Source organism: Egretta garzetta, unplaced genomic scaffold (genome assembly GCF_000687185.1).
Source record: "Egretta garzetta isolate BGI_Z169 unplaced genomic scaffold, ASM68718v1 scaffold168, whole genome shotgun sequence".
NCBI lineage: Eukaryota > Metazoa > Chordata > Aves > Pelecaniformes > Ardeidae > Egretta > Egretta garzetta.
This window is the reverse complement of record NW_009260675.1, coordinates 1,797,144-1,816,199: the sequence shown is the minus strand read 5'-3', so window position 1 is coordinate 1,816,199 and position 19,056 is coordinate 1,797,144. Positions and strand designations below refer to the sequence as shown.

General features: G+C 43.8%; 1 protein-coding gene across 1 annotated transcript in view; it reads left to right on the top strand.

Annotated features, from left to right (window-relative positions):
• The window catches only part of COL4A2 (collagen type IV alpha 2 chain), a 111,052-nt gene that overhangs the window by 5,690 nt on the left and 86,306 nt on the right, over positions 1-19,056 (top strand). Inside the window, 1 exon segment of the mRNA XM_035901165.1 lies at positions 1,458-1,538. Coding sequence (XP_035757058.1) covers positions 1,458-1,538 — 81 coding nt within the window.

The following is a 19,056-nucleotide window of genomic DNA, read 5'->3' as shown; positions in this document are numbered from 1 at the left end:
TGGGGGATTGCTTAGAGCTGCATGAAAAATGCTAAGCATGGCAGTGTTGGTCATTCTCTGTGTTTTAGATCCTTGAGTCAGGGCTCAAGGCAGGAATGGCAGAATCACTGCCTTCTTAAGCAACTGCATAACAGTTTAGAGCACGCATCTTGTTTTGGAGGCTTGTTTATGCCCATGTCATCCCCCTTGCAACAGATGGATGTGCTCAGGCTATGAAGGAGGCAGGAAGGGTGAAGGGCCCATTTGTCCCTGCCACGGCTCAGCGAAAGATTCAGGGTTCTTCCAGCCAGGAGAGGAGCAAGCAGCATGGAGCCTGACTCTGTGCCCTACAGCTGGGGTGCCGTGAGGCTCTGTGTAAGGAGCGGTGCACATGAAAATTAGCAGCCACCCTGAATGAAGGTCTGTGGCTCCAAGACGTCCTTCCTCTAGCTGCTAGACTTCAGTCCTTCTCTCTTTTTCTTCTGGGTCTATTAATTATTGGCTGTGGGGCAAACCAGGTTCAGAAATAGCAATGAGAAATCCCTTCCTCCTTTTCCAGATTGCTTACCAGGCTGCTGGGGCACTTTCAGGGGTTCAGAACCCTGGGCTTAGGTGGGCCGCAGGCTGGTCTTCACAGTGTTCCTAATTATTAAGTTACAGTTATAAAAGTCACACCACAGCATGCGTAGCATCCCTGCCGTTCAGGTTTCTGAACAAGAGTGACTGTGGCTGCTGCATTTCGTGCAGGCAGTGTGTGCTGGGTGTAATCAGAGCTGGCCTGCCTGTCCAAGTCCATCCAAGGATTTGCATGGAGCGGTGCATATTTTGTGACCCATATATTTGTGGCCCAGGCCAAGGTGGTTCTGGACAGGCAGGAGAGATGTAACTGCAGCTGCCATCTACTTAATCTTAGTCTGACTTCTAGGTCCCAGTGGCTGGTTGCTAGCAAGTTTTGGGTGCCTCCAGAACAGGCAGCCATTGAAGAGGAGAGGGCAGGAGTCTGCCTTATGATTTTGAATATGATACCTATGTCTTCCTTTATGTCCACCCATAAATGTTTTAAAATATAGCAACAATTTAGAGCACGCATAGAGGATGTGCTGCATTGTGACCTAGGACTTAGTCCATGTCCCTGAAGAATCCAAGCAGCTGCGCTTCTTTGATACAATATCTGTTGCATGTGTCAAAAAGATGCGTGAGATACTGCTCAGCGTGGAGCTGCAATGTTTTGAAAATGTGGAGGGAAATTAATAGAGTAACATTATATTTCTTGATGCTGATCTCCAAGAACTGGAAAGCCACTCACGGCTGCTTCTAAGCACAGATTAAAGAGGTTTCAACTGGAAGTCGTAGATCTGATCCTGGTCTTTGCTTGGGCAAATTCCCAGCGAGTCTGCAAATCAAAGCTTATTGTGCTGTGCCAGGTACTGTAGCCAATACCTTTTAACAATGCGCTTTATGTGTGCTCTGGTTTGCAGGGTGGAAAGACTTACACAGGACCATGTGGAGGACGAGACTGCAGTGGAGGATGTCAGTGTTTCCCTGAAAAAGGAAGCCGTGTAAGTAACACTTTTTCCTGTAAAATGTTCTTGATGGTACATACCAGTTCAGTGGTGTTTGCTATAGGTGGACTTGCATCAGACTGCTAAGAGTATTCAAGCAATTATTCTTTTTCAAGAAAAAAGTTATTGTTATTAAATCTTACTTCCTCAAGAGCTTCTAGATTTGAAGAAATACTTTGTTATGAAATATAGCAGGTTCTTCTCTCAAAGGTCAGGGCCAAAGGACCTGACAGCCATGACAAACTGATAGGATCAGAATTTTAGGGATGCTATGTGCTAGACCATCACTGGATTATGTGGCGGTGCTAAATGCATATGGACAAAATCACTCAGCAATGTTCTTGAAGTCTTTCTAAAGAAATGGTATCTGATGAAACGATAATCCTCATGCGTGTGATTTCCATTAAAGCAGAAGGGATCCAGGCCTGAAAAACCCGAAATCCCTGCTGGAAGGGAATGGCTTGGGACTTCTGGTGTTAGGTTGTTGCTGATAGTCTGTTCTTTGTTTTGGAGAGTCATGCGGAATGAGGCAGAGAAAGGGAGATGGGGTGGAGGGGATTAGCCACCTGCCACAAAAAGCTCCGAAAAGTAGGGCAGTTCCTATCCTGTATGGCTTGGAGCCCTGGCTGGCAGGCTCCTTCTGTACAGCTTGGTCTTCTGCAGCTGAGACGGTGACTCAGCCTTTTCCATCCACCCATCTCTAAGAATAGGTCAGGCAAGAGATGCGGCAGGTCATATGCTCTTTCTGCTATCTATCTCAAACCTCATAAGATTTTTTAGTTCTCTGCCTTCCCTCCACACAGCAGGCCATCAGTTCCCATTCCCATTGCATTCCTCAAGTTTGACTCCACGTCTGAGCAGAGGAAGTGGTGGTAGGCAAGTCAGAGTGTAGGTGGGAGGCAAGGAACACTCCTGTTTACAGCGGAAGTCCTGATGTCTCCATGGAAGTCAGATGATCCTGGGATTACCATGCCATGAGGACTTCAATGGTTATACTACCATCCCCGGACCACGATCCACTCATGGTCTGCTTTCCATTACAATAACCTAATGGCAAAATGATGACACTGAGGACAAGCAAGCCCTCCCCCAAGGCACAGCTTCTGGTCGGACTCCCTCCAGCTTTTCCCTCACCATCCAGCACATCCTCGAGTTTGGCGAGTGCCTCCTGCCATTTCCCTCCAAGGGCACCAAAAGACAAAAACTGATGGCGTATGAAACAGCTTCAAGTATGATATTACCATGTCTTTTTTCAGTGGGTTCTTTTTGGTTGTGAAAGCAAAGCAGGGATGTGTACTTGTTTTCCACTAGAATTCATGAAAACAGGGATCTGTCAAAAAACTACTGACTTCTGTGACTGAAATGTTTTTCATGTTCCTTGTTGACTGAATAACCCTTAATTTCAAGTTGCCAAGTGTGTGAGAGAAAACAGGTAGCTCAACAAAATTAATTGCATGGGTGAGAAAAGCTGAAAATGTTAAATTACCAAAGTAGAGAACCAGTCAGGTGCCCCTGATGAGAAGCTCCCTGTGAGTCGCTTAGTATCTAGATTGGCAGATATGGGCAGATTTTATGTACTCACTCGCCACTCTCACTCTTCGATTTATCTTGGGGAAATAAGTAACCGCAGTAACTAATCACACTGGCCTCCCTTTAAATAGACACTGAAAAAGATAAAAGGAGGATGTTTCAAAACATAAATGACATTTTGCCACTGTGGTTAATTGTGCAAGATCTGAAGGACTATTGGAGAAAGCGATTTAAAGAATTTGATAACACTTCAAAAATTGTATTTTAACGCTCTGAAATGATATACCTCATTCTGAGTCAGCATACACTGCATGTATTTTGTGTCTGCTGGCTCTTCAGATGTCACAACCTCTGTTAAACATCTGGTTTAAGGAAGAAGATTGGCCTTTAGAGACTGGTTAAATTTGGCGTGGCTTCTGGTCTCATGCTAATCCTCAATGGGAATATTTATTTTCACAAAACCTCTGTATAATCTGGCACGACACGCATTTTCTGTTGGAGGTGACTCATTACATGCACAATAGATGTATTGCGTGTTTGCACTTGCAAGGGTGCCTGAAGCAGCCTGTCAGAGCCTGCTTCTGCAAGGATTCTCCATCTTGGGTGCAACAGAGCTGTCACTTGGAGGGCACCTGGAACTCAGGTGGGGACAGTGCTGCAAGGGTCTGCAGCCAGCTGTCTGCCCCACCATCCCCTGAAAAGTCACCTCCTGTTCGTGACAGGTCTCAAAACCAGGCAAACAACAGCACTTTCTTTGGATTGCTGCTGCTGAATGCATTTCAGAAGCTGTTGAATGAGGTAAATTCGTTGGAGTGGTAAATACAGTTCCGAACTCTGAAAGTTGAAAAGGTCTGAAAAAATGCCTATGTTTTATTGAGATGCCCTTCTACTTAATTTTTTCCCATTGCTTCAGTTAGAGTCTTCAGGTACGGAATTTAAAGATGCTTCTCTTTCTTTATTTGTTGTCTTAATCCAATGGCTTTTGCTTAAAAAAAAAGTGCTTTTTTACAAAATATGCCTGCTGATACCTTCTGGGGGCTCTGTGCTAGAGGCAGAGAGGCACTGTCTGTCTCAATGTCTCAATTCAGCCAGGCTCTGGTGATCTGTGGCAGGTCTCCAGATGCAGGGCAGCTGGAAGCCCTGTGCTTCTATTTATGCTGCTTGTGGTTCGGGACTGATAAGGTCAGGCACGAAGGTACAGGGGAGTTCAATCGTGTTTCATGCAGGCAGTTTCTAGAGACAAAAGGCCACCCGGCACAAATCAGTGCACGCACCTAGCAGGCCTGCCAGAAAGAGGTATGTGTTTTTAGTTTGCCCTCCGCTTTTTTTTGGCTGGTCTCAGCCCTGTAACTTTCCCAGGGCTCAGACACAGCTCAACAAAATCCAGTGGGGAGAGGAAAATGAAACAGCAGAAGCTTCGCCTGCCCGCGGTGGCGGTGGGGGAGCTGCTGCAGCAAGGCAGAGGCAGCGGCTGACCTGCAGCCTCCCGCTCCTCCCCAGGGCTGCTCATGGCAATGTGGGGACACCTGCAAAAGGTGCTTTCTGCCTCATTCGCAGGAGGAGAGCAGGTCTAATTCAAACATTCAGAGAATCACAGGACGCTGCTGATAACCACGTTTGCAATTCACAGCAAATGCTGGGCAGTTGCTCGGAGAAGTTTCTCTAAAGGCAAGTCTTTCTTGGGCCACACATGATCCCCTTGAAGTTCCCACCTCCGGTCTGGCTTTTGAGCTCACACCTTCAGAGGAAAAAGAGTAAGGGGTACTTCTTCCATAAACCATGTTTTTTCTAGTGTCTAATGACACTCTAGTCTTTGTTCTTCTTCACCGCAGCCTAGTTATTTTACTTTAAACCTAGGTGTGTATTTACTGTTAGCTGGATACGAACATGCAGTCCACCTAACCGTACCTCATGCCTAATCAGGTGGTTGGAGCTGAGGCTGCAGGAGCCAATCTGGGGGACCAGCCTCACCCTCACCTCCCCTTCTCACAACAGGCAAAAAGTTCAGCCGAGCTCCACTAAGAATCAAAACTCTTGCAGGAGTGTTCAAATCCACATGAAAAGAACCCACAATGTCAGCCTCAGTAGAGAGCACAGGGTGAAAAGGGAAGAGGAAAGACAACAGACTCATCTTCTCCCTAAGATGAGACTCATTTTCTCATTTTCTCCCTAAGCTAAATGTGGAGAAAATACTGTAAGGAGTACCCAGGTGCCTGGGTAAGGGGGAAAGCAGAAAAGGGAAGCACTGTTACGGTATTGAAATTCTCGTTTGAATGAAATGGAAACCCTGGACTAAAGGAAAAAAACAAATTAAAAACTTCTCATTTCTTTCCTTTTTCTCTAGATCTTTATTGCAACTCCTAAAATTTTGAGATTTAGAGTTCTTTGCAAACCATGTATTGGGCAGAGTACAATATATGCACCTTTAAAATGTGTTAAACATTAATGCACTTATGCAGGAAACGATAACTCCTTTCAGTACAATGACACAACTGTTTGACCTATTGAAGTTCCTAATCCACCTCACTTCATAATCAACCTAAAAGGCTTTGCAGTAAGTGGAAGTGAGTAGAAATCTTTTTGATCTTTCTATAGAGTGAGAAAATGCACTCTATTGAAATCTCACTTCATACTTTCTGTCTGAGTCAAGCATCTAACAGTGCTCGAGCCATGTAGCCATTGTTTTTGCAAGAGGCTGGAATAATGGGAACTGTGAAATAAAAAGACAGCTTCATGTCCCCCCATAAAGGCCTCTTCTTGGGAATGCCTAAACATTCTTTTTTAACCAGGGCTGACATGGGAGTTCGCTGCAACTCCTTCACAGATATCTGTTACATTGCTTTTGCTAATGCAATGGCCAAGGGTGAGCTATTACCAGGTCACCTATCATCATTCCTGTCTGCTTTTGGGTGCTATACATTTGTGAAACCTAGTGTCTGATCTTTACTTACAAGCATTTTCCATACAAGTTCAAATCTTAACACATGGACTAGATCTAGCAGATTTTTTCTCCATAATTAAAAAAAAAATAAATTACAACACTTAAATATTCTAAAGTCAATTCCATTCTTACATCTTAGGGAAATGTTTAAATCCAATTTTATTATCCATTTTATTAACTATCAGCACAATTCTTGAGCATGACAATTAACTGGCTTCTAAGCTGGTGTAATGGCAGTAGCTCCTTTGTAACTCTTGGTGAGTGTAAGTTGATATACCGGATGAAATCTGATATTTTACTCTATTTTTACAAAATAAGAACATAAGAAGTGTCTTCTCAAATTAAATCAGCAATTCATCTAGCCCACTACTCTGTCCCCAACAGTGGCGGTAGGAGATGCTATTTATGGAGAGCACAGAGGTCTGGCAACTTTCTGCAGTCCATTTCCCTTGTGCCCAAGATCATCCTATTTATATGTTCCTTCAGTATCTGTGTTTCTCCCTGAGTTTGTCTAATCCTTCTTTGAAGCTGCTGTAACTGTGTGTCTTCACAACCTCCAGTGGCACCAAGGAGTTCACTGCTCAGATGACAGAAAATTACCATCTGGCCTGTTCTAAGCCAATTCCTGTCTGGTTTCATCAAGTACACCCTGTTTCTGGTACTGTAAAGATTTGGGAAGAAGCAGTTCTCCAATTACCTTATTCACTGCTTCCCTAATTTTGCCAGCCTCAGTCATATTCCCTCTCAGCTTTCTCCTGTACAAAATGAAGAGTGGCAGCCTTTTTAGGTTCTCTTCTGAAGGCAACACTCCAACCCTTAATCTCTTTATTCTTCTCTCTCTTCTGTGAGAGATCACAACTGTACACATCACACAGGATTGTGGGTGCACCAAGGTCTTACTTAGCAGCAAATTGACACCCTCTGTTTTCTTCTCAATACCATTCCTGATGCCTCCCAACACTGAAACCTATCTGCCCACCCAGTTTGGTGGGGTCCTTGCTGGATCTCCCAGTATCACCAGATCTCCCCACCCTCCATCACCAGCATGGCATTTAACAACCTAAGAGAGGTTTCTATCATCTATAGACTTGGATGTTTCACAGTTCAGTCCCTTCTCTAGATCACTGTTGAAGTCTTTATTAAAATCAGTTCCAGCACCCATGCCTGAGAGGACCCACCGCTATTGCATCTCCACTTTGAAATTTGACCATCAAGCATTATTCTTCCTATCCTTTAACAGCCTTCAGTCTGTAAAAGCACCTATCTTCCAACCCCAAGGGAATTTATTTTAACAAGCTTTGGTGAAGTATTTTGTCAAAACCATTTCGAAAATCCAAATAATGTTATGGTCACTAGGGCCTGCTTTACCATGCTTATCCTTGTGATCATTAATTGTATTCTTTAAAGTAGACTACTGCCTGGCCAAGCAGAAAAGTCCAGCAAACTGGCCCACAGTTCACAGGGTCTCCTCTTGAGCATCTTTTCCATATGGGAGCTTGGTTGGCACCAGCCTGCTGGTGCGGTGCCAGTTTTTAACAACGGGTTGTGCACCTTGGCCAGCAGTTCCGCAGTTTCATGCTTGAGTTCCTTCAGAAGTCCCAGGTGAATGTCACCCACTCCTGGTCACTTCGTAACGCCTGCCTTACCTATTTTATCTACTACTTCCTTTATATTTACCTGAAATTAATCTGGCTCAAAGAATAGCTTGGATTTGGGACCTTCTCAAACACCTTTAGCAGTAAAGACCAATGCAAAGAAGTCATTAAGTTTCTCTGCTATGGCCTTATCATCCCCGAGTGCCCCTTATAAGCCTTTGGCATCATGTGGTACTGCTATTTCCTTTGATGGCTTCTTTTTAAGCAACTTTTTACTATCGGCTTGATGATCTTCTGTAAAATATTCGCATTCTTTTTAGCCATCCTAGTTGCTGTTTACGCTTGATCTGTTTTTTATGGGCTTTCCTGTTTTTTTTTTATTTTTTTTTATGAGCTATGCAGGGGTTTTATTGAACTGTTTTACTTTCTTTTTGATATGTGACACATAGTTTACCAGGGCCTTAATACAGTGTTTTTGAAAAGCCTTCAGGTTGCTTTAGGCTTCTTGCCCTTCTGACTGCTTTTTTAGGGTTTTACTATTTTTGTGATTTTTATGTGTTTCCCCTTCTTGAAACTGGATATCTCTGTGATGTATTTGTTTGGCTTACTCCATCCCACTACCGCATTACGTTCAGTTATATCGTGAAGCTCTTGCAGAGCAGTTCTCCCCCTAGTACCTCTTGAAGCAGGTCCTGTGCAGCACTCGAGACTAAACCCAGAGCAGCATCCTTTCTTATGGGTCCCAGGGCTCACCATGCTAAGAAGCGGTCAGTTGCTGTGTCCAAAAATTTTATCTCCTTATCTCATCTGGATGAGGCGTTGTGCCTGACAGCACTTTGGTAGTTGGAATTGGGCAATGTTGCTAGCTGACCTAGTTTTGCAGCTTCTCTAATTTCACCGAGTATTTCATGATCAGTGTCTTTAACAGGGGAGTCCTAAGTACAAACCAAGTCCTACCTTTCTGTTATTTCCACCCGCAAGGATTCCCTAATCTCCCCTCTGCCCTCAGTTTTTTTTTCCCATTACACTTTGTTTTAGCCTTCACATGCCGTGCCACTGCCCTGGCTGTATCTCATTTTTCTAACACTCCTGTAGAGTAGACAGCCTAGCAACTCTGTGTGCCACCGATTATCCTCCTTTCACCAGCGTGAGATGCCTGTTATGTCAGGGTTGTCATTTGTTGCCAAGTAACATAATTCTGTAATCCTATTTTTTAGATCTCTAGCATTGCTGTAGGAGCACTTACAAATTTTGACCATTCTCTGTTGCAAGCGCCAGTCAAGTGGCATTGGTGTTATTTACGTTCCCATTTACTGCATTTATGCCATTCATTTCCTCCCTTGCCTTTCCAGGAATGTATTGAACATCAGCCATGACTCCCTCACAAGTTCATTCAGTTTGAACCAGGGGCTCCACCATGGCTGTCAGTCTTCCCCCTGTTTCTAGTTTAACTATTTCTCTGTAAACTTTTTCATTTTCAGTAATAGCAGCCTTGTTCCATTTTGACTGAAGTCCAGCCCATTCCTCCCATGCAGGTTCCAAGGAATTTGCAAGGACTTCAGTCTCCCACGCAGCAGCCTTGAGTTAAGCACTTAGGACATCCCTACTCTGCTTTGCCTCATCAGTGGTATAACATAGATTATGGCTCCTGGTTCCTCCCTTCTACCAGACTAAACGCCTATCTGGACATCTCATGGGCTCTGCCGCGTTTGCACTCTGCAGGCCTTTCAGTCCTCTCAGCTGTTGCAAATCCAGCTATCTCTGCATCAAATGATCAAACCTCCCACTACCGTCACCTGCTTTCTCCTCTCCTGGAAGACTCAGTCTGCCCCAGCACCGGCCTCACGCCAAGCGGACGTTATAATCAGCCAGAGGTTAATGTTTATCAGAGATCATACACCCTTCAGTCATCCCTGGGAAGCCACTCAGCAAACACCCAAACATGAACCCACCACCAGAAGAAACCCCACTGATCATGCAAGCCAAAAACTCACAAAGCTTACGTGCCCTGCAGTGGCCTGCCCTTGCTTGTCTCTCTCTCTTTTTGTTCTTGCCTTCCCCAGAGAGAAATGGTTTGAAAAATGTCCTATTTGCTCTCTGTTGTTTGCTGTATAAAAAGCTTCGGGAGTGAACTTGACCATGTATCTTCAAAAGTGTTGTCACATTCTGCACTAGAATGGATGTGAAGTACCAAGAAAAGATTAAGTTTCTGGAAATTTCAAGGAAGAGGAGCAGCCCTCAGAGGGGAAGTATTTGAGGGAGGTATTTGTAATGGCGGCAGATTTAAATGCAAAATGCCGAAAGTGCTAATAAGCATTATTATGCATGGACAGGAAGGCACCCTTTGTAATTTCAATACTGTAATCAATTCTGGTATGGTACCCTAAAATTTAATTTTCGTTTTTTCTCAGGCTAGTCAAGGTAATAGTGGAGTGCAGCTTATTGGTGACTGCAAAAGACAGGAAGAGTGTCACCATAAAGAAGCGTTTAGCAGCGTGAAGCTAAATTCTGCTTTCAGATACAAGAGTACAGTTCCCTTTTACATACACATGTGAGGGTATGGTTTCAAATGCATGCTTTTGTTTATGTTTATACTTTCAAAACACTGCCTTACAAGGTCTTGCTGGCATACATAAATCCCTAAAGTCTTGACATTGCTCCATGGGCATCTAAATCTTGGGCTTAAAGCTTAATTGCATGAGCTGCTAGCAGTAAATAGGCCCGTAATCTCTAGAGTGAGCTACCAAAGGCAGGCAGGGTACAGGTTTGCTTGATAGAACTTGAACTTGACTCAGTCTGAAACTTAATGCCTAGTTTATGACCTAACATTTTTTTAGTGAAAATTACTTAACCTGGGCTACAGTGACAATCAATCAACCATGTAGCCGGATACTCATGTTGGTTGCTAATTTCTGTTAATACATTTGTTCTGACATTTTTTTGAGTGAAATATGCATGCTTCCTTTTTTTTTTTTAGCTCTGTTTATACATGTTCAATCAACATCAGATCTTTTTGAACTGGTGGACGGAGGTTAGATAACTTTCCCATGAGCAAGAAGCAGTGAATCCTCCTTCCATATATGCATTCTACACAAAATCTGAGATCTGGGAACAGTCGGTGAAAGGTTTTCCTAAGAACTTCTGTCAACCTAAAAATGCAAAATATAGAAGAAAAAGCAGGGTGTTTGGTTTCGATACATGTATGAACACAATTAAATTTTCATGCCAAAATCACATTTTAATTTGTAAATGTTCAGAATATTTAAAAGATAAAATAAACTCAAATGGAGTCTTTCTTTCAAATCAGACAAAATATGCACATTGACCAAAACTGATTTTTTCCCTCCTTTTTATTCATTTGTTCTTTTGCAGAGCATTTCTGCTTGAGGCAGCTGTGAAATTTTGTTTTATTCCATATGTAAACTTTAAAAATTATATATGTTTGTAACCTAAAGAACTACAGTATTGTTAAGTCCATCCCAGGCTAACAAATTGCACTCCCTGTCTTTTGCTTCAGCCCTGAAAGCAGAATTCCTTTAAAATCTTCAAATCAGCTGTACAGCAGAAAAAGAATGATACTTGACTGAGAAGTAGTCAAAAGTACACATCCACCTTTTTACTTCCATTTTCATCTTCATCGCTAAAGCCCACTGACCTAGGGGTCTGCATCTGCGTCTCCTATGAGCTTGTCTCAAAAACCTTTGCAATCTCAGCTAGCGTGACGAGAGAACAATTCAACAGCGTTGGACACAGCTCAAGAATTAGTGTAATTAATCAAAATGAATACCGAGGTTGTAGTTTAAACAAAATTATGACTGAAGTAAATGTGCTGGATTAACTCTATTTGTAATGCGGATTCAGCTCCTGTGCTTGAAATGGCACCATTTGCTGCCTTTTGCATTAGCTATGTATTCCATTGATTTATGGGCTTGTTACACCGAAATAAGAAATCTTATGGCAGTTTGCTAATAAATTGAGAAGATATTTCACTGGTATTTTAGGAATCTATTTTGAGGGCAGCATTTTTAAGAGTGTATTTGGCCATCTGTGTATCACAAATTTGAATGAGAGAGGGAGAAGAAAAGGAAGACAAAGTACAGTAAGGAACTGAGAACCATTTTATTGCAGAAGATAAAACAAGACTTAAAATTTAACTGCTGAAAATGTTACTCTAGTGAAGAAATTAAAGGAAAAGAAAGGAAACTTTTAAAAAGCGAGCTATCTTGTTGGAGATGAGTAGTGGAAAGCTAACTTTGCTCTCAATAGCTGACACTGGCATAAGAACCCTTTGGATGTAATTCACCGTCATTTAAAAATATTACCATACCTTTCTACTAAAAGTTAAAAAGCACATTTTTTTCCTTCCTGTCTTCCTATGAAATACTGAAAGAATATTTTACCTTTTTTAAAAAAAGAAGGACCATCAGTTCAGCAATTTCAGGACTCTACTCCACTGTAATCTTTTCACTCATTCTGGCCAACAGTGCCTGCACAGCACAGTACATTCTCATGTATCATTGATATTTTTGTTTGGTTTTCACATATGAATTGCACTTCATTATGGAAACGAAATGTGCTGTCAGGATTGTTTTAGGACAAACATGCTGTCCATTTGGTTAGACCTTCAGGCTTTGTCTTCTGACAGACAGAACAGCTACTGCACAAAAATATTCTTTGTGCTTTTGGCCAAGTTTTGCAATTTCTGCTTGCTGTGAGCAGCAGTTTAAAGAACATGCAGCAGGAGGATGATAGCCTTGCTCTGTAACTGGGTAGCTCACACAGGCATCCAAGGGGGATAATCCAGGTCTTCTTTTTAGCGCTTAAATTACACTCCAGAGAGTGTAAATGGTTTCTCATGACATGTGTTCAAGGCTTTACAAATTTCTCAAATGGTGCCTGTTTCTATTTTCTGTATATTTGTCACATGGGACCAAGTAACATTGACCCATTTTCCTTTTGTCTGCTTTGGTAAGTACCAAACTATTAGTGGAATCCTTTGAGTCTGACCTGGAGAGACCAGGAATGTGGGAACGGGCAGGCTGACATCACGAACAGTTTCTGCCGAGGCAGCCCAAGCCTGTTCTCAGCATTCTCGTATTGACACTTAAGAGAATAAATGTTCCTTATTTACCTCAATTTGTACGTAAGGTTTCCAAATACTTTTCAGTGTCTTTGTGTAATGGACGGGGCTGTTGAAGTATATGCAACTGCTTCCATTACATTGATCTGGAAAAGGACGACAAGTGTTAAAATACCTTACAATTAGGTATTCACTTTGGGAGCATGCAGAAAGAAGATCTTGAAGGATGGAAGTCTGTGTTTTAGGCATGGAGAATGGCTTTAGACAATGAATAAGCTGCAAGCCCAAACAAATAAAACATCTATGCAGCATTTTTTCTCCCACAGGCTAAAACTATTTTTCTATGAAAAGATTATATTAGCCTGTCGGATTCCTTTCTGTCTAGTACTATCACAGATGCCCAGCAAAGAAAAGCTCTTTGGGTTTTTTGTGGGTTGTTTTTTGGTTTTTTTCTTTTAGTATGGGTCATGGTTGTTTGATGAAATCCTGTGTCTAACTACTGCTTATTTTATTAGTTAGCAAAACTAATTTTTGCAAGTACAGTATCAGTGGTTGAAGAGATATTATCAAGCCTTATAACTTGTTTAAAAGTGGGTTTATGTGGGCTCGAGTATGTTGGCAAAGCATAGTATCACTGTAAGCAAAAAATAAAGTTCTCATGCTCACTATCCTCCCAGTACACGTAGTGCTTCACTCCGTTCAGGGTACAACAGCCGATAGAGTCTTTCTGTCCAGTCTAATAAGGGCTTGGATATGTTTGCATGATTCTCTTCTGATCCAAATACTCCTTTTTTTCCTATAAACCACCTTTTGCTTTTGGGTGTTTCTAGTTTCTAGATCCTTTACTTCTCTATTATTTTTATGACCTTTCTGTTATCTGCTCCCAGCCACGCAACATCTTTTCCTTTGCCATTTCACCACCCTTTTTGTGTTAAAGGCTTCCCAGAATGGACTTCCCTTCTTGGTAGCCTGGAAGAGGAATGAGAGATTAACTCTTCCCCCCACACCACAGGGTGCCACGGTTTCCATGGCTGGCTGTGCTTGGCTGTGGTAGGATGTCAGCTCTTTGGGGCAGGAGCTGTTTGTGTGCAGCTCTTCGTGTGGTGCTGAGAGCATTGCTCCCACTTCCACGTGAATGACGGAGGTAGCAGGACGCGGAGGGGCACGGTGACAGCTTCTTTCCAGGGGACAGGGACTCCAGCAGCACACGGACCAAAGGCACCACACCATGCTGTGGGTGTTGGACCCATATATGTTCATTATTTCGGTATTTGATGAGGGCATGCACTGGCATGCGCGTTTATGGATAGAACATATTTTCCACAGGAAACTCTTCAGTTCAAATATGACCGTGCTGCTATTGCAGAGTATCCCTTACCACCGTGAGACTAACTCCCTTTCCATTACAAAGCACGCTCCTCCATGTGCTTGGCACAGATGTGCAGCGTAACACCATCTTGCACCCTTTTCCACAGCTTTTATTTTACTTTATTTGTATTTGTTGGGGACTATGCATGGTGGCAGAGATTGTAGGGACCCTTTCCCCATCATCAGTGTGCCCTGCAGACAGGACAGGCTAAATTGTGTGAGCCCAGCCTCGTCCTTCTTCAACCTCTCTGCACAGGGCGGAGCTGCAGGATAGAGGGGGGGTGGGCTCCCCGTATGTGACAAGGGACAGCTTCTGGGCCTGTCCCCTGCAGCCCCTCTGCCTTAGCCCCCTGCCATCAGAGCAGAGGCAGAGGTAAGTGTCCAGTCTGAGGACAGATCCATCCATTTTTCTTGTTACAAAGCCTAGCAAACCAAACTGCAGAGTTGGCACTCCGCTAGCTCATACCTGGTGCTGCCAGCAAGGTCTTGGCTGCACAGCACGGCCACAGGCATGTGAAACCACTCGGGATTGCCTGAGCCACGGCTCCCCATGCAGGTCCTCTCTCTCCTTCTTGGCTGGCTTCTTTCAAACAGTTGCAGAGTTGGTTTTGCTAAATGACATAAGGTTATAATAAATCAAGTGAGAAGATTTGTGCTGTGCTTCCTACTGTATGGGAGAGGTCCATATGGTTTAATTACTTCCTCTGTACGTCAGATGTATGTGCATAAAATCTCTGAAGTCATGTGTAACTGCCAAGATCCTATGGTGTGGTTTGAAACATCCATGCAGTGTACTCTCAAATGCGGCAGATGTTCTATGAAATAGAAACGTAAAATGAAAGTAGTCAATTTATCCAGTTAAATAACAGTGTTAAAATCAGAGAAGTCAATGGAGAGACCCGGAGCTCAGCAGAATGGAGAAGGGGGGAAGGATCAGAAAGCATTCTCAAGGGGGGATTGAGTTTTATCATCAAAGGAGATGGGAGCAAAATGTTGTTACACCCCCAGGAAAACAGCAGAGCAGCCTGAGGAGAGGAAGCCTGTCTAAGAAAAGCACTTGGTGAATTGTAATGCCATCTGAAAAGTGTCATCATAAAATAGAACTGCAGCTAACAGCAGATCTTTGGCCACTATAGAAAATTCTGCTTAAAAAAATGAGCTGTTCCGGTGCCTGCGGGCAAAAGTGCAGAGGAGGGTAGGTAGACCATGTAGACCTGTAGACCCAGGATCATGGATGGGTCCATGCACAGAGCAAGGAGCAGGAGGCCACCAGGCCCTGATGCTTCCTCTTGTCCCCAGCAGGTCACGGAGGGGCTGGGGCACCAGCAGCCCTCACCTTCCTCCCCTTCCCTTTTTCCTGCAGTTCCCAGGTGCATCCTGGCACAGCTCATCCAGGGTGGGAAGTGTCAGGATTTTCTCTGGGCAGACAGAGGAGGGGGAAATGAGAAGTGGCAGTGGTTCCCCAGGACGGTGCCTCTTCCTGCTGCCTGCCTCGGCACTGCCGCGGTCGGCGTCTCGGTGGGGAGCTGCTCACCCCTGCACCTGCAGAGCTATTTCCTCGGGACCCAGCAGGCATGTAGTGGCATATTTTCTGTCCAGCACAGCAGCTTGAGCGTCTCTTGAGAAGGGGAATGGTATGTGTTGGAGCGATGTTGTTAAAGACGCAGGGCACCTCCATGAGATCGAGCACCTCCAGGGCCAGATCGGCAGTGGTAACCTCAGTCAAGTGTGCCAGAGAACAGGCCTGCTTCTCCTGTCCCCTGAGCCGCCATCCTCCGGCGCTGTGCCTCTGAAGCCACCTGAGATATATGGAAATTGGAGAACAGGTCTGTTGGAGTTAGTCTGGATCCATGGCTACCACCAAGGCCAAGGAGGAGGGGTTGCTTCATCGGGAAGCACACATGGGAAGGATCAGGGTGCCCTTGGACCAACCCCATGGGCAATAAGAGAAAGCGACCCCGACACCACCCCAGGGGGCCAACATGGACACAGCTTAGCAGAACACTTCAGCCCGTGCCCCGCCGTGGTACGTGGCATGCCGAACAAGAAACGTGCAGAGAGATGAAAGTCCTCCCCCTCGGGGGAAGGAGACCCTCCTGTCCCCTGCGTCTCCCTCCTCAGCATGTCCGTGTGCTGGAGAGGCACACGGCTCTGCTACCACAGGAGCACTCTCCTCTCTGGTAAAGTACGTATGTAGCCATCAGAGATACATCTTGCTGTCACAGTAATAGCTTTATTAAGTAAGGTAATAGTTTCTGCTAGCCAGTGCTGATGGCATCAGTCATATATACATTCAATCATCAAAAATGCTCTGAAACATTTAATTGTGTCCTGCCTAAGTACAACAGTCTGTCCCCTCATGTTTACCAAAACTAAATAAATGATAAATACCATTCTCAGTAAGTACACTTTAAAAAAGATTATTTTTATCTGCTTAAAAAGCCACAACACTCTGGTATAAACATACACATCAGATTGTCTGCCGAGCCTGTGGGCTCAGTGCATTTACACAGCTGCAGTATGGGTTGCCGTTTACTCTCCCCCTCGCCAACATTGTGTTCTGCCTTTTCCCTGTAAGGATTTTCCTTCTCTGCCTATTCTTAGTCCTAGGCAGAGACCTATCCTGATTTATATACATGGTGCAACTTCACTGACTTCAGAGATGTTTTGCGTGGTGGAAATCAGAACGCCAACTGGCTGAATGAACCCTCCTGCAATGAGGCAGAATTGTAAAGCTAAATGTGTTCCTGCCTCTGCGTACTAAACCAACAGGAATCCGTTTCATTTTTTGTGGGATAAACATACTTCTCTGCCATATATTTACAATTGCTGGAACACTCTTGCAGCCACTTGTGAATCCTTTGCTTCAAGAGGAGATCTTTGATGCAGAAATCTTTCATACTGTAAAATCTCTTTCCTGTTCCTAAATCTCTAAACCAAATTCTGTGGAAGATCTCGGGGAGTGTATGTCAGAGGCTGCGTAACTGTTATCCATGCCCGGTGGAGTACAATTTCTTTTTCAGTTTAGTTAAAAGCATTCCCATAATGAAATTCAATACCTAGTATTAGTTTATAATTGTTCATTTATTCCTGCAGTTTGTTTATGCAAACATCTACCACGGTTTTCAGAAAGGAGATTGGTCAGCTTGTGTTTCTCAAGTATTATAACCTTTTCTTATCATGAATTGAAATGTAAGTCAAACGTAAGCCTACGTCTTAAGTGGCCATTTAGTTCAAGGAAAAACTTCCTGATAATTCACTCAGTAGGAAGGCAAGTCAGTCCCAGGGTCCTATAACATCTAGGAATTAACCAGCCTCTTCAAGCGAGTACATGATACCCTTTGAGCATGTGTTGCAAATGAATCCCTGTAGCTGCAGGCACAAATAAAAAGTTGCGGGAGGTATCCCACCCCAGCTGTGCATTGCCGAATAGCTCGCAGCAATTTCCACCAGACGCAATTTGGTTGAAGCCCTGCAAGAAGGGCATTTCTAGTTTGATCATTTGTTATCGTGGTTGCTGGTCTGATTAGCTTTCAGAACTGAAATTTGGCGAGAAATAAGGTTTGGCTTTTTTAAGAGCTATCTAAGCATCTGAGAATTCACGAGAGAGGCGCAAAGCATGTTTCGTAAGAAAGCAGAAACATCACGGGCAGATTTTATTGTGTTTGACCAGGGGAAGACCCAGGTGTTTTAAATCAAAGCTACAAAAGTAACGAAGACATTCCAGAGGGTCCAGGAGGGAAATGCTTAAGCTTCCAGCTTACCCTTCTGTGAGAACCTTTCAGCTTCTTGTAATGGAAATAGGAAACAGCCATCTTTGCTTAAATTAGACTTTCAGGGGAGAATGGAGATAAAACCATCCGGAGATACTAATCTACTACTCTCCAAAGCAAAATAGCATCAAGACTTCCTTCTTAGAAGTGCCTCCTTCCATGGGCACAAAGCTTTCAGCGTAATTACAGAACAAGCAGAAGTTTCCTTGAGCTGGTTAGGATAGGCTGGAAGGAGGAGAGGGTGGTAGTCAGAAAGAAAAATTGCAGAAGCGTGCATAGTGCTATGTAAACGAAGCAAAAGGCAAGTCTTTCAAACCAGCCACTAATATTTAGATACTAAAGTGTCATGAGGTAAGTAGAGACAAAGCAAAGAAAACCTCAATAACAAACTGTTATTAAGAACCAGTGACTGAAAAAAACATTTTGTCTTGTAACAAGGATTTTTTTTTCCCTGGGAGAGGAAGTGTTGCACAACCCGTAAACACTCCAGGATGCAGGAGCATCAGCCAGCTGATGACTGCTGAAATTCATTTACATCCTATCTGACTTCTGAATATTCAGGCAGATGAATATGCTAAGAATGAGCTCTGATGGGGGCTGTGAAACAATCCCCTGCTTTGTTTATGACCCTGAGACTTAGGCCAGTTTAGCCTGTGTCCCGTGCATATGCCTTTGTACGATGCCATGGTGTTCGTAATGCTCTGTTGGCTCTTACCAGCTTTAGCCTGACATTTGTGCTCCTCCGGATTCTCTTACAGCCAGAGTCAGATGTGTCCCTGAAATGATGTAATCTCCCCTGTTGCTGTTAGCGTGATACGTGTTTTTACTGCTTTGTGGCTGGTGGATACGGAGCCCGAGTAACATGAACTGCACATTTGCTTTCTGTATGTGCTACTATGTGTGCTCCTGTAGCCACCTCAGGACGCTGTTACTTCTATTGCCATATTGCAAGAACAGTTTCTGTGTTCTGCCCCTCTCCTTTTGGTTAGGGGATTGTGTATCTCAACTAGATGAGACACCTAGGGATAGCCCCCTTGCATTTTTTCCTCCGTGTCTTTAATCTGAATCTTTAGGATGCCAAATCAGTGCTTGTTGATATTCAGAGTGGTTGAGCTATGGGTTACCTGAGCTGTTGTTAGGGCCCTGTTAATGGAGAGCTCTGAACAAAACTTCTTGCTTGGGCAAGGGTTAGACGAACACAGAAATTAGAAATTTGAACAGGGCATTC